We start from the raw sequence: 22,092 nt of genomic DNA on the forward strand, positions 1-22,092 counted from the left end.
TTTCAGCTTCCGATCGCCTAGGCAATCCCAGAAGTAGGAGAGGGTACCTGTCAATTTCAGGTACCTGCCACCCAGGGGCGGACTGACAACTCATGGGGCCCCTCGGGCAATAGGGGATCATGGGGCCCCTGTGTCCTTGCCCAAACTCAAAAAAGCCTATGAAAAAGGTACCAGGGGCATCTCATGGTGCCCCCTACTGACCCCAGGCCCTCAGGCAGTGCCCAAGTTTCCAAATGGTCAGTCCACCCCTGCTGCCACCCAAAGATGCCAATCCTTAACGGGGAGTGGGGGAGCAGTCCTTACAGAGGAACTTCCCCTTTTGAGTGAAGCTCAGCTTTAAACTTAACTGTGCCTGTGGTGTACATAGCAGGGTGTGCTCAGTCACTTCTGTATGGAGAGCAGCAACTCATCCCTAAAGACAGGTCCAGGGACAACCCTTCACACTTCCTGGACTGCACCTGAAAAGTGTGGTCAGCTCTAAAGTAATCACTGCCTGCCTCTGCACAGGCTCACCACCCTGACTACACCAGCTAACCTCAGCCTCAGCTTTCTCCGCCCACTCAGGAAAGACAAGTAGAAGCTGTCATCCAACTCCAGCCCTCTCCCGTGTCCACCAATCAACTGGTGCGACGTAATCGGAAGCCGTGTCCACATGCTCTGTCTCAGCTTCCGGAGTGTCTGGGAAGAAGGAGGTAGGCTAATGTAGTTGATGTAGTGCGGAGGAAGGCGGTGTGTGGCACAGTTTATAGCAGATTCAGGGAGCCTGGCTGACAGACATATAACGAGCTGTTTATAGGAGTGAGAGTCCCGGGAGGACAGTGCCCTGTGTGCGTCCTTTATTACTTCCCGGCTTTTACAGGGAAACAGAGAAAGTCACTGGCGTTCCTCTTCTGTAAAGGAGATTTCATGATGTCCGTGTGCTCTCTGATTCGCTGTCCCGCACCTGGCACTTCTGCTGTGTAGACGGCGGGGAGTAAGAGGAGATCTGTGCAGAATACCTTAGAACGCGTGTCCCCATTGGAGTTAGGGCTTCATCATTATACAGTGCCGACAGTTCTTGCAGTACATACTGTATAGTCCCCTTTCACAGGGGAGAGGTAAAACTGGCAGTGGAGCAGGGGCGGACTGACCATTTGGAAACTCAAGCACTGCCTGAGGGCCCGGGGTCAGTAGGGGGCCCCAGGAGATGCCCCTGGTACCTTTGTCATAGGCTTTTTTGAGTTTGGGCAAGGACACAGGGGCCCCATGATCCCCTATTGCCTGGGGGCCCCATGGGTTGTCAAACCGCCCCTGCAGTGGAGGTTGCTGTTTTATCCCCCCTTCTTTTGGACCTAAATTCTACAGTTTTAGCCTTGGTTCACGTATATGTGAACTGGATATGTTTTGAACTGTTTGTGAGCCAAAAGCACTTTCTCAGGAGCCAGTTGACGTATGTGAGCTCGGTGCAATGCGATTTGTAAAACAGTCTTGTTCAGGTGCAATTTCCAATGTAAACTGAGCTGCGCATGTGCAGGAGTGACGTCATAGATGTGCACTTTAACAATTCATGTTGGAATTGCACCTGAGCCTCTAAACTAAATTACACCGGACTCATAAATCGCACATATGTGCACCCAGGCTCTGACAAATGGGATTGTATACATGCCACTGCTGCAATGCTTTGCAATTTTAACCCCCCGGTGCCTTCTGGCCCTTTAGGGGGTTTGTGCCGCCAGGAGGCGGGTGGGGTTTAGGGTCATGTGACCGCCGTGATTGGCTGTCACAGCGGTTACATAATCAGCTCCTGACTGCAAGCAGTGATCAGAACCTTCCTTGAGGCACCAGTAAATGTGCGGGGGCGCATATTCTCGGCATGTTTTGTTTACATTGGGTACACAAATATGCAGCACTAAGGTCCAGCCGCTGAGAGGCCGCATATTTGTGTACGCTGGGCACCAAGGAGTTAAAGCAAAACTAAAGCGTTAATACTCATCTTTCCAACAGTCCCTCACTGGCACTGGTATATTCTCCTGTCTGCCAGGTTTTGGCCATCTTCGTTGGCTGGCGCGGGGTGACGTCACTCCTGCACATGCGCAGCTCAGTCTACAGTCCAGTGATCGCTGTGACCAGGCAAGTAGGTGTTTTTTACAGAAGAGACAGTGCATGTCTCTTCTACAATAAAAAAGCCTGCCTGCTCACAGTATGTATCAGAGAAACTCTAGTTCTGCACAGTTTGATCATGTCGGCTGTCCTGTGCTCATTCCTGTATTTTCTCAAGGAGTTGAATTGGCCTTCCCAAGTTTGTAGAGAATAGTATGAGGGATTGTTTAAAGAATGTTACCCTAACATTTCATATTCCTGATATGTGCCTTCTGTACCATGTACATGTGTTAAAAAGTATCCTGTTCTTTGTGTTGCTTCCTTTGTGTGAAATATCTGGTGATTCTGCTAGTCCCCCTGCTTTCCTATTTCAAATTGACCACGCTAAGCATGAAAGCACATCTATGACGTCACTCCTGCACATGCGCAGCTCAGTTTACAGTCCAGCGATCGCTGTGACCAGGCAGGTAGGTGGTGTTTATTGCAGAAGAGACAGTGCATGTCTCTTCTTCAATAAAAAGTCTGCCTTCTCACAGTATGTATCAGAAGAACTCTAGTTCTGCACAGTTTAACAGACAGCACTATAGCTATCACTTTCCCCCCAGCTTTTAGTTTATTTCCCCAAGTTCAAAGAAATAATGTTTCCTTTTAGTTTGTTTTCCGAGCTCCAGGGAAAGTGACAGCTAATTCTGTGAGCTATAGTGAAAAAAAAAAAAAAGTCGGCAATTGCATTGAAAAATCGACACCGACATATACTTCGTATTGCGCAAAAAATTTGTAAAAAATTTGTAAACCGAGGCATTATAATGAATGGATTTTCATTTGTAAACAAAAATTCCGTTAACCGAGGCGTTCATAAACCAAGGTACACCTGTACATGAAGGTAAAAAGCCTTGAGCCTTTACAACCACTTTGATTGTTAAGCTGCAATATATAAAAATTTTGTTTGGGGGTTAATACACGTCTGGGGTTACAGCCCTGGTGACATTTTTACATTTTGTTGGGTATTCCCTTCACATAATAAGATTTTTAATTTTCCTAGGCTTGTTCCAACAAAGGACTGAAATCTCTATAAATCTGCTGCCACCTTGTGGCCAATAAGGCAGCATTCATAAAGTATAAGTAAACCATAGCAATGAACTTATTTGCCCCCTTTTGGCATTTTATAGCAGAACTCCAACCATTTTCTTTTAGATCACCTCCCCCCTCATAATGAAAAATAAATATTACTAAATTCTGCTCATCTTCTCCAGGCTCCATTGTTGTCCCCAGCTCTTTCCTCAGGCAGGATGTGAGCCCAGCCTGTTTACACTTTGCTAGGAAGGTGCTTCACATTTCTGTAGGTTGGGTTCACAATACTCCAGGACTGAGGAACACACAAGCTTCATTGCATGAGCACCACTTAGTCTGGGAATAATGCCCATCTCTGCTGAGGGAGAGAAGAAAACTGCCTCCAAACCAGCATATACGTGTGTGTGTGTGTCTGGGTAAATAGCCACAGCTCTGCATTAAATATACTGTTTACAGCATTTTTTTATATCTGTTACCTGCAAAAAACCTCTCTTGATCATGTCAGAAAGCTGTCCTGTGCTCCTTACTGTATTATCTCAAGGAGTTGAATTGGCCTTTCCAAGTTTGTAGAGAACAGAATGGGGGATTGTTTGAAGAATATGTTACCCTAACATTTCATATTCCTAATACGTGCCTTCTTTACCATGTACATGTGTTAAAAAGTATCCTGTTTTTCTTTGTGTTGCTTCCTTGCTTTCCTATTTCAAACTGACCACGCTAGGCATGAGAGTACATCCATTCCAGAGTGGTCAGTTTTCTGGCTGTGCTGGGAGCATAGCCTGCCTATCCCCCAATTGTCAAGACTTCTGCTGATACACCACATTGCACAGCTAATCACTGAGAAGATCAGCATACTGCTGTTTCTCCACCCCCAGCTTTCTAAACACCTTATGTAGCTGAGAACAGTGATCATTTTTTTAAAAAAGCTGGCAGAGGCTGACTCCACTCAACCACTAAAATGCTGTATGTTGTCGACGCACAACAGGATTTAGGCTGGAGCTGTGTTCATTTCTGGCAGATCAACAGGTGTTTTTCTGTACATGCACATTTCCCCATCTTTTATCCCTTTAAAGAACCTGCAGGCATTGCAGAGATGTACTCCAAATCGTTTGTTTTTTTGTTTATATTTTGGTCTGAAATTATAGTTTCTGGCTGCTCCTATCAACATGTCCTCCAAAAGTCTTGGGAACACCAACGTCCAGCAGGCCAATTTGGAAACAGGTTGTGCACCAAGGCATGACAGCGACGACGACTATGAGGAGGAGGTAAGAGATGAACAGCCGAACTGGTTATATTTTTAAAACATTAAACATTTAAAGTAAAATGTATTTGTCTGTGTGTTACTTCAGTTCTGGAATAAAGTGAAGCTTGTGTTGCAATACAGTATCATACTTGGAATCCTTTACTCCTGTTCACATCTTACATTTTGGGATCTCAGGCAGAATCTCTGCAATTCTGCCTGAGATATCAAATCACACTGTAATAGTGGCAACACGCACAATTCGTGTTCCGATGCCATTCCTTTTCAGTGGCACCAAAATATGGTGTGGTTTTGCTGTGCAAAGCTTGTTGCCTAAAAGAAGCTCCTGCTCTTTTTTGGGTGATAAGGTTTGCACAATAAAGTTTGCCATGTGGCAATCGTGGCAGCACCACACTGTGTTTAGGTGCCTTTGAAAACGAATGGCACAAGAACACGCATAGTGCTTTTTGCCACGATTGCAGGCAGAATCTCAGTGATTCTGCCTGAGATCCCAAAATGCCAGATGTGAACGGGGCCTTAATGGATTCTTATCTAGGCTGCATGCTGCTTTGCAGCTCTCAAGACTCACCATTGAAATATTATACAGGGTGTCACTAAAGTCTGGACACATAGGAAATATTAACTAAAATATCATTATCATTAATATTTTTTTTAATATGCGTTTTGCCTGTGTCCAGACTTTAGGGACACCCTGTATAGTACTTTAGAAGTGTGGGTGTTTTAATCATTGCCAGTCATGCATTGTCTTTTACATTGAAACATACACAGGGCTTTTGCCCTATTGAAAATGATAGTTGTCTTTGGTTTTAGTACTTTGAGTCACTAATCAGCAATAAGCATGCAGGGTATGAAGTCGTAACCCTTAAATTGCTTACCTCTGTAGTCTGGGTCCCATTTATTATTTTTTGGTGCATTGATGCATGTTGACATGCTTCTTATTAAGGTAGGCCAATAATATCGATAAGCTGCCAGTATATCAAATGTCCAAAAAATTGGATGTGTTACAGAATTTCTAAATGCAGTGAAACACACTATGGTGTGCTGCAGCGCATGGTATTGGGTGCCTTTCAAAATGAATAGCCATGCAAGTGACATGCTTTACTTCGGCACATTTGTCTAAATGGACCCTCAGTGATTTATAAAGCAAGTATGAGAGGCAGGTAGTATATTCAGAAAGGTGTCAGCAGTACCAGTACCCACATTTCACTCATGACAGGTTTGCTTATAAATACAATTTTTTTTATAATATTTAGCACAGGTAATGACAACTACATCCATTGCTGATTTCCTGCCAAATATTATGATTTGCATTGCTGCATTGCTATCTCTTTCAGTGTTTTCTTGTAATTAAGAACCAGAATGCAGCATGTGAAGTCTGGTGTTTTCTGGGTCAGAAACTGGGACCATATTGAGTTACATGACAACTAATATCTTCAAAAGGAGGTCAGCAATGGGGACCTGTGTATTTTCCCATTACAGGTTTTCTTCAAATGTATATTAGCTGTTAGGTAATTGCTTAAAATAAAGGTTTTATTTCCTTATTTTCAGGAACATTTGGTGTCGGTGGAGTTAACAGGAATTATAGATTCAGACATTTTGGAAAAATGCAACAACAAATGTAAAATTTTGGTAAGATACTTGTGGGCTAAACAAAAATGTTTAAATCTTTGTAAATAAATGTGTGTGTATTTGCTGTTAAAGCAGTGGCTGGTCAAGGAAATGTAGTACAGCAGATGGAAGGCACATCTGTCCAGTGGCACTATGAGCTCAGACTTGGCAGAAATCAATGGGGCCCTTGTCCACCCATCTACAGTCTGGATAGATGGGCATTACAAGGATGGTTCGCTGCAGGCAACAGTGAAGCATGGTGGAGGTCCCGTGCATGTTTGGGGCTGCATTTTTGCATTTAGAATCGTGGATTTGGTGAGAATTAACAGTCTCCTATTGCTGAACTTGATGCTGATTCTTCATGCAATGTCATCACCGAGGTCCAAATTCATTCTGCAGCAGGACAATGACCCCAATCATACACCCAAAGTCACAAATAACTATCTTTAGTGAATGAAGAACGAGGAGTTCTGAAAGAGCTGGTATGGCCTCCACAGAGCTCTGTTCTCTACTTCATTTAGTCTCTCTGGGGTTACATGAAGAGGCAGAAGCAACTGAGGAAGATCTTCTCAAACTATTGACCTAACTTATGAAGTGTGTCCCATGTTGTACAGGCAGCTGGATCCTTTAGAAATCATCTGTGGAGGGATGCCATGTTCTCATCCTGCTTCTGTACTTCTACAGCTTGGGAGTAAGGTGGAATGGGGTTGGGGTCAATAGTCTAAAGACTTTTGTGAAGCTATGGTGAACAAGCTCCTGACAGGGACCTACCTCCTCCTTTTCTATTAGGAAAAGTTGTTTCATAGTGTACACTGCCAATAACAGAATCTGTGACTACATAGACTATCCTGCATGCAATGTACACTTTGAAATAACTTTTCCCAGCGGAGGAAGGGGCAGGTCTCTGTTGGGAACATGTTCATATTAGACTTGAAACTGCTAACTTCTGCAGTGACAAACATTCAACAGCAGGAAGAAGGCAGGAATCCCTACACAGATCGCAACAGTATTCAGTTGCCTATACAGTGTGGGACCTACTTCATTACTGGTAAGTTAGGCCAATAAAGCTAGAGTTTTTGTTTTTTTGTTTTTTACCACCTCTTTGAACTAAACTTCAGCTTTAATGTGGATGTCAGGAGTCTGCGGCTGAGATAGCCAGATCTGTGTAACTACACAAGAAAACTGGGACCAGACCATATATAGTGAGATTTATTTACAGTGAACAAGAGATCACCACACACCAGCAAACAGTAAATATAAAATACATGAGAATCAAAATGACAAGATGCCTAACAAACTAACTATAGATATGATGTACACAAAAGGGGGGGGGGAGGTGGGCAGAAATCAATTAGGTGAACAGAAGATGCAGGGAGCAGAGAGGCAGGATCAGGGTCAATATCAGAAAAAATGGCAACAGGGTCCGGCAGCAGCAAAGTAAAACTAGGACCAGGGCAGGAGCAGCCAAAACACTGATGCACAGGGGTTATTTACTAAAATCAGAGAATGCAAAATCTGATGCAGCTCTTCACAGAAATAAGATTTCAGGTTTTATTGCCAAAGCTTAATTGAACAAAGTGATGCTAGAAACTGATTGCAGAGGCGTAGCTAGAAGCCTGTGGGTGCCAACCAATAGAAATGTTTCCCTGGATCACCCCCCACTACACGGCACGCCAAGATACTCCCATAATGCATCAAGATAATCCAAGTGGCTGAAGAGTTTTTTCAGATCTTTATGTATATATTGAGAGGGTAATTCAAAAGAATTGGAAGATATATCAAAATGTGGACTGTTTTTCCAAAATCTTTTGAATACCCTGGAGCAGGGGTAAGCAACCTTTGAGAGGTGGAGATCTCCTGAACAACATGAAAGCGATCAAAGATCACCAGAGTTCAGCTCCCTTTTTTTTTTTTTTTTTTCTGTAACTGCTGATGAGAAGCTATTTAACAGTTTATATTTACTAAAATAATTGCACTTCCATGTTCTGTGTAAGACCAGATATAGTGAATGCAGGGTCCTGGGTTTAGTAACACTTTTTCCTTTTTTCACCTGGTAGCCATGCCAGTAACACACTTTGTCCTAGGGTGACAGTGCTTGATCATTCACTTATCTGCATCTGTGGAGGAGCAGCATGGTCACCTTAGGCTGCTCGCTTCTGTTTTGCACTATGGAACACCACTCCCTCTCTGTAACATAGGGGAAATGTGTTATCTAGTTCCCAGAAGATAACTGGTAAGAATTGATAATGGTGCTTTAGATTTCAGTGCAGTACAGAAAATTAAGAGCTCACTGGTTTCTGGTTGGATCAACAGTTTTATTTATTTATTTATTTTTTTGCACTACATAGGCAGATAAACAACCTTTTAATAGCTAATAGAACAAAAGGGAGCACATAGGAGAAGTTTATTGCTGGCATTTACATACAATTTTCACGTTCAAAAACAACTTTATTCAAAAATTGTTGTAATGTACATACAAATATGTGCATATATAAAATCAGAGAGGAGGAACAAACAAACCAATTGAGCATGGTATCAAATTGACATTGACTTTAACAGGTAAAGTATAAAATGTACAAATATAAGCTGTGAATTCCATGATTGCAGAGGGCGAAACTATAAGTAGGAAAATGGGTCTATAATGTAGGAATGATATAATGTCTCCAAGGCAATAAGGGAGAAACACAGGCATCTGGTAATGCAAGCCATCTGTCTCACACCTTATTATAGTTAGAGGGGCAACCTTAGTGAAGGTAAATAAGCTTTTTACAGGGAAGTGTGAGATTCAACTTGTGCACCCAAGATTCCAGCGGGTGGGGTGGGCCTGCATCCAGTTCTTGGCTTATGGGTGGCGAATTTCGTGAAGGAATGTAGTTTTGAATTTAATTTATCCGTATTGGGATCTGGTAAGTGGACTATCAAACTTATTGTGGGGTCTAGAGTTAAAGGGGAACCCATGTGATCATGTAAGAAACAGACAACCTGGGCTCAATAGGTTTGACTGACAGGGCAGGACCATATAAGATGATAGAATGTACCCACTTGCACCGTGCAAAGATGGCATACTGGGCTGTAAGAGGGCTTATATTGGGATACACGAACTGGAGTTGTGCAATATATACAGAGTTAACTGGTCAGAAACCTTAGGGGATACAAGCTTATAATTGTCTAGTATTTCTTCCCAATCATTATCCTCCAGTTCACCCAGGTCCAATTTCCATTTTGTTTTAACCCTGTGGGCCAGCTTAGTAGAAATTTGGATCAACAATGTAGTGTATATGGCAGAGATCAATTTGTCGGGGTCCCAACCTACAATTATCTCCAATAGGGGTAATATAGCCATGGAAATTGAGCCCATAGTGCATGGCATAGCTGTAAATGGTGGAACAGCATGGAGTTGGGAACAGAGAATTGGGACTGTAGTTCTACAAAGGTTTTTAGAGGTGTTGAACAACTGGAGTAGATATAGGACCCGACTGGATGCCCATAAAATACTATCTGGGAATTGTAGCATTTCTGGTAGGCTATGATTGAGCCACAGAGGGGTATGTGTGTGAAATGAGAGCTCGCCAATGCCAGCTCCCAAATACGTTGATAATATAAGATGCTAGACCTGGTAAACTGGAAGCCCAGACTTCGAGCACTCAGAATAATGGCTTACAAGGGTGTATGAGCTGGGTGAATCGGATGGCCGCAGACCAAAGCCTGGAACCTCCCCAGATTTGTTTTGTCGAAATGGTAAAAATGGGATAATTGAGCAGCCGTATAAGTTAAAACTAGTAGGGCAGCACCTCCTAGGGAGGCTGGATTCTTTAAAACCAATCACGGTAATATATGCCTACTTGTTCCCCATACAAAAGAGTTTAATATAGAATCAATGGTCTTGAGAATTTTAAGAGGTAAGTATATAAGGGAATGCCAAAAGATATATAATGAATTTGGTAATAAAACCAGATTAATCAGTCCCATAACACCTAGTGGTAGTCTTGCCCATGCTTGAGTTTTTGCTTGAGTAATGCAAAAAGGGGTTCAATATTAAGAGGGATATAATCTTGAATATAAGGGGATACTTGCACTTGCACTCCCAGATAGCGAATTGAGGCTACTCTAGCAAGTGGTGCACTGGCCTGTTCAGCTGAAGGCTGAAAGTGTTCAAGGGGGTAGAATTTGGGATTTATCCCAGTTTATATGTAGGTCTGAGTTGGTCCAATTGGTCAATCGTATTCAGTGCTGAGGCTAGTGAGACGCCCAGGTCTGCTCGATATAGAATTGTGTCATCAGTGTACATGCCCACCGTTTCCAAGGCCTTGGACCTGGTCGTGTAATCTAATCGAGATATCCAAAGGCTCTGTCGCTAGGGCATACAACAGAGGGGAAAGTGGACAACCCTGTCTGGTACCTCGACTCAAAGGGAAGGGGTCTAACACCCAATCATTGACGGATACTTGGGCTACTGGGGACTGGTGTAGCAACTTTACCCACTTCATGCATTTAGGGCCAAAGCATTTTAAACATTCCCATAAGTATCCCCTTTCAACAGAATCAAAGGCTTTGGCAGCGTCCAGTGCCACTGCCACTCTAGTACCAACCCCGTCATGCATTGCCTGTATGATTCATGAAAGATCACCTGATATTAATTGCAGTATTTTTGCCTGGCATGAAGCCCATCCAGATGGGCTTCATGCCAGGCAAAAATACTGCAATTAATATCAGGATGAACTAGCGATAGAATAACCTGATTCAAACTGGAAGCTAGTATTTTAGCCACAATCTTTACATCCACTTATAGCACGGAGATTGGATGATAAGATTCTGGAAGGGAGAGATCCTTGCTGGGTTTTGTAAGGACAATAAGCAGAGCTTCATGCATGTTTGAAGGTGAAGTTGCAGTTTTAAAGATGTCATATAATGTAAGTAGATGTGGGAAGATGGCGTCGGCATATGTGGCATAAAATTCAAGTGGCAGCCCATTGGATCCAGGGGCCTTTGCAGAGGTCAGTTCAGACTCTGCCATAGCGATCTCATCCAAAAGGGGGGTCACCTGATCAAGTGTCAACTTGGGGAAGTTTAAAAATGTGTGGTATTCTTTCATGGCCTCAATAGCGTGTGTCGTTTTGGGAGGGGTATAACCTACAGAAAAACATTTTAAATTCTGTGGCAACCAAATGAGGGTCCATAATTAGTGCCCCATCTGGGCATAGTCCTAGCATGGAGCTTAAAGTTTCCCACACTGCTCCAAAGGAGGCAGTTGTGGTGCTGATAGAGAAGAAATATTGCCGTTCTTGGGACAGTGCCTCTGGGACTCCCAGAGCAGTCAGCCAAAAGGGGTTTAGATGCCACATGAGCCTGGTTAATGGGGGACCTATGGCTAACACTTCCCAGTATGGAGAGTGAATGGATAAAAGTCTAGGGCTAAAGCCTGCATCCTCCAGTATGGGAAGCAAGATGTGGTATAGAATAATCAAATCAGTGTGAATGGGTAGTGGAGAAACAGGAATAGGCCCTGTGGGAGGGGTATTTAAAGAACCAGGAATCTGGTTTACATACATTTTAAGCTCTGTGTCTCTTTTTTGGAAAGCATGCAGGCCTTTACACAATATTAACTTTTCCAACAGTGAAAAACCTTCTCATCTTTGTCTCCTGACTAAAATATCTTACTTCTCAGGGAAATGCAGGTCATGGTAATTACAAGCCAGTGGGAAATGTTTCGACTAAGCAACCTATATTGACAACTACTTTACATAAAGTAGTGTCTGCTCCATTTTTTCATTTTTGTTTTTCCTTTTCTTTCAGGGTATCAACACAGAGAAGCCCTTTTTACAAGTTGACAAATATGTGTTTGCAGGAGAATATGAAGGTAAAATTCTAGTTGTGCTTGTCTGTACCTCATTTTGCTGTGTTCTAGCAGGCTTTGTTGTAGCTTTAATTGTTGTATAATATATTGTCTTTTTTTCTAGATGCTTTGGGCACTTGTGTTATCTTTGAAGAAATTGTAGACCAGGGTATGTTAAAGCATAGTTTTGTTGACTTAGTTTATATGATGTATGTTGTGGTGAGGAAATAGATTTTGTACTCCTTTTAACATTCTTTGAAAGAGTCTGGGTGAAAAGGGTACACAGGGTGTTAGGATGAGAGATATATGCTGGCCAGAGTACAGACTGGGGTGGTCGTGGGCCCCAAGGAAACCTTGGGGAAGGGAGGTCAGTCCCTCTTTAAGAAGCTGATCATAAGATTCTGCTTTTGGGCTCAGAGTTTGGACTGTAAAAGGGTTTGAGTGGAACTGTAGCTTGGCCACCCCGCTCCATCCTTCATCCTCCACTTTGACAGTGCTTGAGCCTGGAAATCAACTGTCATAAGACTGGGGGTGATGTCACAGGCAAATATATTAAAGAAACAAACATATAAATGTATAAAAAAATTATTCTTTAATAAGGTTCATTACTCTCACATTTTGTAATTGTAAACGTCATTTAGAGATTCAAAATAAGACTGTTGCTTAGCATTATCTGTGAATTGAAAAAATCTATATGGTCTTTTTTGTTTTTGTTTGCATATCTGCATTATGTTTCCAAACTTGACTAGGTGTAAATGGCAAAGTGGGTGCTATGATGCACCTCACCCTGGCCATACACTAGAAGCATTTCATTCTGCATTTTCTGTTGTGGAAAGTTTGTTTTTTTTTTTTTTGTTTGTTTTTTTTTGTTTGTTTTTGTTTTGTTTTTTTCTTCTCTTATTTTCCAAAAATTAGTGGAGTTAAATGTATGCTCGTGTGCAACTGCCCTAACAAATTATTATTGTACAGGATTTATATAGTGTCAACAGTTTACGCAGTGCTTTGCAGCATAAGGGCAGGCAGTACAATTAAAATACAATTTAATACAGTAGGAATCTCTCAAAGGAACAGGATGGAATTTATTTATTGTTTTTCAAACAAATTTGTGAATGTTGAACAGTGAATGTGGAAATTGTTTTGTAAATGCTAATCATTTCAAAACTGAGTAATAAATGCAGATGAAATTTTAAGGTACTTTCAGGAAGCCATCAGGTATTCTGATGAGAATTATGATATGAATGTTCCTTCAGAAATCTACTAGCGTACAGCCAGCTTTAGTGTTGCTTATAGAGGTGTAATAAGACAAGAGATGCGAACATGGGCCTGGTGCTTTTTGACCATACAAGTGTTAAACTACATAAATTTACATATAAAAGAATCCGTTTTTAAGACACCACCAATGCGTTAATAGTAAGTTGCTGGATGAAGGTCCAATCCTTTTTGCTTTTGTACAGTTTAGGATTTGCCTTGAACACTGAGAAAACAAACAGCCGCAACACAGTTCTAAACCTAAAGTCTGCTTTATTTTTCAGCAAACACAAAATGGCATTTCCTTCAGCATCAGTGTAAACAAAACAAGTTATGGCTTCTTCTGGCGCAAACAGTTTCACAGGTTTAGTACATGGGGCTCATCAGCCAGGTTAGAGAGTTCAAGACAGGCAACCCAGTGTGGCAGCTTTTCCTTTGGAGTCAGGCTTACAAACAGCTCTCTCCTCTTCAGACACAACATAAAACTCCTGTTTCTCTGAGCTCACGTGTTTCAATAGGCAGGGCTGTAGGGAAAGTATTTGCCCTCCCATTTTAATCCTCTGATAGCCCTGTCATAGACTGACTTTCCATAAATGTATATATCTTCTCCTTTCAGTCCTTGCATAGAATCTACCTGTCTGTTCCTGTATCCCACCGGAAACACCTTAGTGCATAGGCCTTCTCATATTTATCTCCAATAAAGACAGCCAAAGAAAAGGCTGACATACTATGTACAATGCTGAGAATTCTTGGGAAAAACAATTTTGTAATAATTGGTAGTTGTGACAATTTTCATGGATGCCCATATTTTATTTTCTTATTGTCTGCTCTACATAGTTACCTATCTTTCTTACATAGGAGATGTAGATAGTGCAAAACCAAAGCTGAAGTACAAATGCCACACTGTAAAGAAACTAAATATGACCAGGACGTTTCTAACAGAAAAAAAAGAAGGTGATGATGGAGGTCAGTATTTATTTGGATTCATTTAGAAATCTTATACTTGTAAATTGTGTTTTTTTGTTTTTTTGTTTTTTTTGTTTTTCAGCGCAGTGTCTTCCCATTGTGACAAATATGCTCCTAGGTGAATGAGAAATGGGGGAGACAATATTATGTTTAGATTACTCGATACTTGTATACCCCTTAACTCTTATTTCATGGAGCTGTTATTCATTCAATTCCATTTTTCTTATCCACATGTCTTGCTTAAAAGCATTTTTTGGCCCCAACCTTTCAGATGAGGCATGTTCCTCTCACTTGTCTGTGTCCCTGGCCATTAATGACAAAATTGCACAACTATATATGCTACCTCTGTCCTATCTAACCCTGGTCAGGCTTCATGCCATGCACCGAATACTTGCTCTAAACTTCACTAGTTGTGACTGCCCAAGAGCTGACTTCACTTGTTATCTGGCTGTGCCCGGTCATTGCCAGATATTGGCAATCAATATTTTATCCACTGTACTATCTGTTCCGGTGCCATACACCCCAGAAGTATGTCTGCTGGGTATCTTAGATGAGGAACTATGGCTGATTAGTAGATTGCACTATGTCTGATTTTATACTTTACACTGAGCTCAGGAAAAAGGTTGGATATCAACCTTGACAGTGAATGTCTTATTTTTATACATATGTGCGCTTATATATTTGCTATATATTTGTCTGTGCACCAAAGTTTGTATTTCTCTCAGCCTATGCTGTATCATGTTTTATGTACCTCTGTTCTGCATCTTCATCAATAGAGTTAAAGTTCAGTATATTATGGATTTAAGCATCTTGTTCACAAATCTTGTTTGTTGTAGGAGGAAAAATAGAATGGTTCCAGATCAAAGAAGACAGCAATGCTAGCTGGCCTCAGATGATATGCAGCTTTGCTCAGGAAAATGAGGAAGCAGATGACTCTGCAAGTGAAGACGACGACAACCATGAGCAGTTAAATGAAGCAACGGAGGATGTTGAACAGGCAGAGCAGAGTCTTGATCCAGGTGAAAAACAGCACTCTAAGGAGAAGGGCAAATCTACTTTGGAGGGGAAGGAACAGTCAGATTCCGTGAGAAAGGTACACAAGGAGGACCAGGAGCATATGGACACTGACAAAGTAGACAGTGGTACAGACAAACTGTCATGTAAGACAGAGCAAGTTAAGGCGCTCATCTGAGGGTTTTTGATGTGCTCAATAAGAAGACAAAATATGCCCAGAGCAAACAACCTGAATGTTCCCATACACACTGCTTCTGACAGCCTTTTAAACAAAGCTTTTTTTTATGTATGTTTTCACAAAGACACTGTTAAAAAAAGAGTGCTTGACATTAATGGCAGCTAATAGCCAAATATGGGAATTTATAGTTGTATAGTAATTGAATTCTGTAGGATCCATAAGAATAATTGTCTGACAGCTTTCTGAAATTATTATTTCTGTGTATGGTAAATCCACCCAAACCTATAATTTTACATTGTGACGAAGGTGGCTAGCACTGACCACTCTCTACATAAAGAAGGGGGAGAAGAGTGGGAATTACAAATCCCTGGACCTCTACACCGGCTGTGTGAGCAGTGACAGCTCTTCACCCATGAAGGTAAGTACAGTGGGGACTAAGGGGTTGGGGAGGCTGTAAGGTGTTAGTTCACCTTTTTTCATTTTTTTCTGAAAGGGTGAGCTAATATTTTACCATTTAAATTTGAATAGCTAGCTTTCTTTGACCTCAGACTGCAGATTAATATTCCATTGCTCTTTACTGCAGGTACATTACTCAACATCCCCTCTTTGACAGGTAACAGCCAACATTTTGTGTGTGTTTCCTGTAAAATCTGGTTGTCGCAATCGCCTATATTCCCCACTAAACCCCGGTCACACCGGGTGTGACATGGCATGTGATTTGCATGCCCTGCGACTTGCAAATCATATGCCAAGTCGTGCCCTCTTGTCCACTATTAGAGCGGTCATATCGTTGCGGAGCCGCACCGATTTCTAAAGTACTGCATGCACTACTTTTGTTGCGATTTGCATAGACATCTGTGTTAGATGTCTTGCAGATCGCAATGAAATCGGCAGGTCACCCAATTTTGAAAATCGTGCAACTTCACTGTAAGGCGCATGATTTCAAAATCTGCTTTGATGTGACCGGGGGGTAACTATGTCAGCTATAAGTGATCACATGCAGGCTTCATTCACAAAGTAAGCCTTCAGATGTTGCTGCAGCCTAAAGATTCCAGTATGCATCTGTTAGACACAACTTCAGCATTAAAAATTAATGAATTGAAAAATAAAAGTTTAAAAAATACACATTTTCAAGCCTATAATAAAAACCAAGAATTGTTATTACAACAGTACACCAAATAAAAGCCATTTACGCTTGTATTCTTATACAAGAAAAGACTTGAGTGTGCAATTAGTCAGAGTTACAGCTAAGTTAACCAACATATGCTGATTTACCTAAACATGGCCTGAGCAATCTTGGCTTCAGTGACCTCTAGTTGAGATAAGGTTAAATATCTGTTCATGCATTTATATGGGTGCCCAACCACAAGAGTATAACAATAGGACTGTGCGCTCTAATATGTAATTTGGGCAAAATGTAACAAGCTTGTAACATATACAAGCTTTGGATATTTCATATTGAAAATGTACTTGTTACTATTTGTGACATTAGTAATTTTGTATAAACAATTAATTAAATACCTATTGTGTTTAATTTTTGTGTTTTAACCTTGTAGGGGGCTGTTAATGTTACTGCACCTGTCACTTAGGACAGGTTCCTGTAAGGTTAAATAGTATTGTTGGCATAATTGAAAAAATACTGCATGCTTATAAAATTATGTGCTTTCCTATCTTTTCTGTGAATGGGGAAAAAAACTAGTTATTGGCTAAAAAGAAAAATGTATTCTAAATCTATCACATTTCAGTACAGTTATCATTGCAACACGTACCAATGTTGCACAGCTTATTTTTCTGCACACACACATTATCCCACATATTGGTGGCAATGGCATCATTTCACCACTGGGTGTCAGAAACTGTATGTGGTGTGATGAAAAATATTTTTAATGCTATGAGAGTTCAGTATCCCTGAGGATACTTGAGCAACTCAGGCATTTCTGATGCATTCCTCAGATTGTAGATGACAAATTCATAAAATGTGTGTATGTACAGTGCCTTGAAATTTTCCACATTTTGTCATGTTGCAACTAAAACATAAATGTATTTTATTGGGATTTAATGTGATAGACCAACACAAAGTGGCACATAATTGTGAAGTGGAAGGAAAATGATAATTTTTTTTTTAATAAATATCTGAAAAGTGTGGCGTGCATTTGTATTCAGCCCCCCTTAGTCAATACTTTGTAGAGCCACCTTTCGCTGCAATTACAGCTGCAAGTCTTCTTGGGGACGTCTCTACCAGCTTTGCACATCTAGAGTGAAATGTTTGCCCATTCTTCTTTTAAAATAGCTCAAGCTCTGTCAGATTGGATGGAGAGTGTCTGTGAACAGCAATTTTCAAGTCTTGCTACAGATTCTCAATTGGATTTAGGTCTGGACTTTGACTGGGCCATTCTAACACATGAATATGCTTTGATCTAAACCGTTCCATTGTAGCTCTGGCTGTATGTTTAGGGTCATTGTCCTGCTGGAAGGTGAACCTCCAGCCCAGTCTCAAGTCTTCTAAGATTGCCCTGTTATTTGTCTCTATCCATCCTTCCCATCACTCTGACCAGTTTCCCTGTCCCTGCTGAAGAAAAGCATCCCCACAACATGATGTTGCCACCACCATGTTTCACGGTGGGGATGGTGTGTTCAGGATGATTGCAGTGTTAGTTTTCCATCACACATAACGTTTTGCTTTTAGGCCAAGAAGTTCAGTTTGGTCTCATCTGACCAGAGCACCTTCTTCCACATGTTTTCTGTGTTCCCTACATGGCTTCTCACAAACTGCAAGCGGGACTTCTTATGGCTTTCTTTTAGCAATGGCTTTCTTCTTGCCACTCTTCCATAAAGGCCAGATTTGTGGAGTGCACGCTAATAGTTGTCCTGTGGACAGATTCTCCCACCTGAGCTGTGGATCTCTGCAGCTCCTCCAGAGTTGCCATGGGTCTCTTGGCTGCGTCTCTGATTTAATGCTCTCATTGCCCAGCCTGTCAGTGTAGGTGGACGGCCAGAGGTTTGCAGTTGTGCTATACTCTTTCCATTTTCGGATGATGGATTGAACAGTGCTCCATGAGATGTTCAAAGCTTGGGATATTTTTTTTATAACGCATATAATCCCTGCTTTAAACTTCACAATTTTATCCCTGTCCTGTCTGGTGTGTTCCTTGGCTTTCATGATGCTGTTTGTTCACTAATGTTCTCTAAAAAACCCCTGCAGAACAGCTGTAATTATAATGGGATTATATTGCACACAGGTGGACTCTATTTACTAATTAGGTGACTTCTGAATGCAATTTGTTCAACTAGATTTTAGTTAGGGGTATCAGAGTACAGGGGGCTGAATACAAATGCACGCCTCACTTTTCAGATATTTATTTGTAAAAAAAATGTTAACACCATTTTTATAATTTTCCTTCCACTTCATAATTATGTGCCACTTTGTGTTGGTCTATGACATAAAATCCCAATAAAATAATTTGTTTTTCGTTGTAACATGACAAAATGTGGAAAATTTCAAGGGGTATGAATACACTTTCAAGGCACTGTATGTGTATATATATTCTTAAGCCTTTGTGCACAAAGGCAGTCCTATCTCTTTAACCTCCGAGAAATTGCAGAGTGCATAAATCAAAATGAACAAAGACAGTAAAAAAAACAAAAAGTAGGACAGAACCTCATCAATTTGATGTGTCCTTTTAAGTATATTGCCTTTAGCTGTTGGCACCATTTGAAATGGAATCTAATGTTTGTTCAAATATGTTGCAAAAGTCAACTATTTCCATGGGTTGTTCTTATTAGATTTTTTTACATGACTGTGTATATATAGTGCTGTGAAAAAGTATTTGCCCCCTTCCTGATTTTATTTAATTAAATTTTTTTGCATGTTTGTCACATTCAGATCAAGCAAATTTTAATATTATACAAAGATAACCCAAGTAAACACAAAATGCAGTTTTTAAATGATTTCATTTATGAAGGGAAAAAAGCAGTGAAAAAGTAATTGTCCCCTAAACCTAATTGGGGGCAACAACTGCAATCAAGCATTTGAAATAACTGGCAATGAGTCTTTCACATCACTGTATAGGACTTTTGGCCCACTCTTCTTTGCAGAATTGTTTTAATTCAGCCACATTGGAGGGTTTTCGAGCATGAAACTGTTTAAGGTCATGCTACAGCATCAGAAGTCCAGACTTTGACTGGGCCACTCTAAAACCTTAATTTTGCGGTTTTGAGCCCCTCAGAGGTGGACTCGCGAATGTGTTTCGCATCATTGTCCTGCTTAATCCAAGTGTGGTCACGAACTGATGGCTGGACATTCTCCTTCAGGATTTTCTGGTAGAGCACAGAATTCATAATTCCATCAATTATGGCAAGCCATTCAAGTCCTGAAGCTGCAAAGCAGCCCCAGACCAACACACTACCACCACCATGTTGGACTGTTGGTAAGATGATCTTTTTATGAAATGCTGTGCTAGTTTTATGCCAGATGTAACGGGATGCACGCCTTCCAAAAAAGTTAAACTTTTGTCTCATCAGTCCACAGAATATTTGTCCAAAAGTCTTGGGGATAATCAAGATGTTTTTTTGCCAAACGTGAGACAAGCCTTTTGTGTTCTTTGTGGTCAGCAGTGTCTTTTGCCTTGGAACTCTCCCATGGATGCCATTTTTTTGCCCAGTTTCTTTCTTATTGAATCCTGAACACTGCCTTCACTGAGGAAAGTGAGGCCAGCAGTTCTTTAAATGTTGTTCTGAGTTCTTTTATGACCTCCTGGATGAGTTGTTGTGCTCTTGGAGTAATTTTGGTAAGCTGGCCACTCCTGGGAAGGTTCACCACTGTTCCACAGTTTCTGCATTTGTGGATAATGGCTCTCACCGTGGTTGGCTGGAGTCCCCTTTGTCACAGTTTCACTTTGTCAGACAGTTTCTATTTTGCTGAGTTCTTGATTCATCAGGTCTGGTAGTAATCAGGCCTGGGTGTGGCAAGTGAAATTTAACTCCGTTTTCTAAAAAATCTGGTTAATCAGTTCATTCATGATTTAGCAGGAAGGGGGGTGGGAATTACTTTTTCACATAGGGCCAGACAGGTTTGGACAGCTATTTCCCTCGGTGAATAAAATCATCATTTTAAATACTGCAATTTGTGTTTTATTCAGGTTCTTTTGTGTAATAATATAATTTGTTTGATGATCTGAATCATTTAAATGTGACAAATATGCAGAAAAAGAAAACACCAGGAAGGAGGCAAATACTTTTTCACAGCAATCTAAAATGAGCATGTCCATGTACATTTGTGACATATGTCTACAGTAGCCTTTGTCAACCAGTGTGCCCAGGAACCCTGGGGTGCCTTCAGGTTTCTTCAGGGGTGCCTTGGCAAAATGCCTAAAAATTGCCCACAAATTATATACAAGGTAGCCAGTGGATCAAACCTGCCTTTTAGTTACATAAAGCCACAGGTTTTCATTGTGCACCATTACAACCTTCTAGCTGCTGGCATACTAATGACATTGGTTCTGTGGTGAAGCTAGACATTCTTTCACCTGGGGCAAAGAATCAGTTCGGTGCCCCTCTCCTTCCCCGAAAGGATGGTGTAGGTAATTTTTTTTATTCTTTTAGTTATTTTTTTTTTTTTACAATTGTATTATATTTTGTTTACAATATTATTACAGTGCCTTGAAAGTATTCTTTCCCCTTGAAATTTTCCTCATTTTGTCATGTTACAACCAAAAACATAAATATATTTTATTAGGATTTTATATGCTAGATCAGCACCAAGTGGCACATAATTGTGAAATGGGAAAAAAAAAATTATAAATGGCTTTCAAAATTTTTTACAAATATCTGAAAAGGGTGGTGTGCATTTGTATTCAGCCCCACTGAGTCAGTACTTTGTAGAACCACCTTTCACTGCAATTACAGCTGTAAGTCTTTTTGGGTTTGTCTCTACCAGCTTTGCACAGCTAGAGCGTGACATTTTTGCCCATTTGTCTTTGTAGAATTGCTCAGACTCTGTCAGATTGGATGGAAAGCGTCTATGAACAGCTATTTTCAAGTCTTGCCACAGATTCTCAGTTGGATTTAGGTCTGGACTTTAAACCATTCTAACACATGAATATGCTTTGATCTAAATCAGGGGTGTCAAACTGGTGGCCCTCCAGCTGTGAAACTACAAGTCCCATCATGATGCTATTTGTTCACTAATGTTCTTAAACAAACCTCCTGTGGGCTTCACAGAACAGCTGTATTTATACTGAGATTAAATTGCACACAGGTGGACTCTATTTACTAATTAGGTGACTTCTGAAGGCAATTGGTAATTGGTTCCACTAGATTTTAGTTATGGATATCAGAGTAAAAGGGGCTGAATACAAACACATGCCACACTAGTTATTTATTTGTAAAAAAAAAAAAAAATTGAAAACCATTTATCATTTTCCTTCCACTTCACAATTATATGTCACTTTGTGTTGGTCTATCACATAAAATACCTTCACGTTTTTGGTTGTAACATGACAAAATGTGGAAAAGTTCAAAGGGTGTGAATACTTTTTCAAGGCACTGTATATTGCATCATCACCCCCTTTCAGTGTCCCCCTTATCAGTGCCCCTCCCTTCAGTGTACCACATTTATTTTAGAGTTCCCCCCCCCCAACATCATAGTCCTGCCTTGCATCAGAGTCCCTCCCTTATATCAATGCACCACCTTACATCAATGCCCCATCTTACATCAGTGTCTCCCCTTACTTCAATGTCCCCAGTTTCATCAGTGCCTCCCCCTTCATATCAGAGCCCTTCCTTACATCAGTGTGTGCCCTTACATTCGTGTCTATACTTACATCAATTCCCCCC

The 22,092-nt window shown here is 40.9% G+C and overlaps 1 protein-coding gene across 4 annotated transcripts; it reads left to right on the forward strand.

The window, feature by feature from the left end:
• The first annotated feature begins 637 nt into the window (after window positions 1-637).
• On the forward strand, window positions 638-21,621 carry GTF3C6 (general transcription factor IIIC subunit 6). 4 transcript variants are annotated; one of them, XM_089676970.1, is made up of 8 exons: window positions 795-2,962; window positions 4,296-4,415; window positions 5,960-6,040; window positions 11,813-11,876; window positions 11,977-12,021; window positions 13,959-14,066; window positions 14,903-15,159; window positions 21,240-21,621. In XM_089676970.1, exons 1-8 carry the CDS (start codon window positions 2,957-2,959, stop codon window positions 21,279-21,281), a joined length of 723 nt encoding a protein of 240 aa, XP_089533096.1. In that variant the 5' UTR covers window positions 795-2,956; the 3' UTR covers window positions 21,282-21,621. The 4 variants fall into 4 exon arrangements, with proteins under 4 accessions (XP_089533094.1, XP_089533096.1, XP_089533097.1 ...); XM_089676971.1 differs by having other exon boundaries at window positions 796-2,962; window positions 14,903-15,085; XM_089676968.1 differs by lacking the exons at window positions 795-2,962; window positions 21,240-21,621 and adding an exon at window positions 638-692 and having other exon boundaries at window positions 14,903-16,780.
• The last annotated feature ends 471 nt before the right edge of the window (window positions 21,622-22,092 follow it).

The sequence above is a fragment of the Staurois parvus genome, unplaced genomic scaffold (assembly GCF_062004578.1).
Source record: "Staurois parvus isolate SC_StPar_1 unplaced genomic scaffold, SC_StPar_1.0 ptg000175l, whole genome shotgun sequence".
In the NCBI taxonomy this organism is placed as follows: Eukaryota; Metazoa; Chordata; class Amphibia; order Anura; family Ranidae; genus Staurois; species Staurois parvus.

Coding starts and splice junctions, on each gene's coding strand:
- GTF3C6 (XM_089676967.1), top strand. Junction 4,416..5,959: donor ACGACGACTATGAGGAGGAG/GTAAGAGATGAA, acceptor CCTTATTTTCAG/GAACATTTGGTGTCGGTGGA. Junction 6,041..11,812: donor ACAACAAATGTAAAATTTTG/GTAAGATACTTG, acceptor CTTTTCTTTCAG/GGTATCAACACAGAGAAGCC.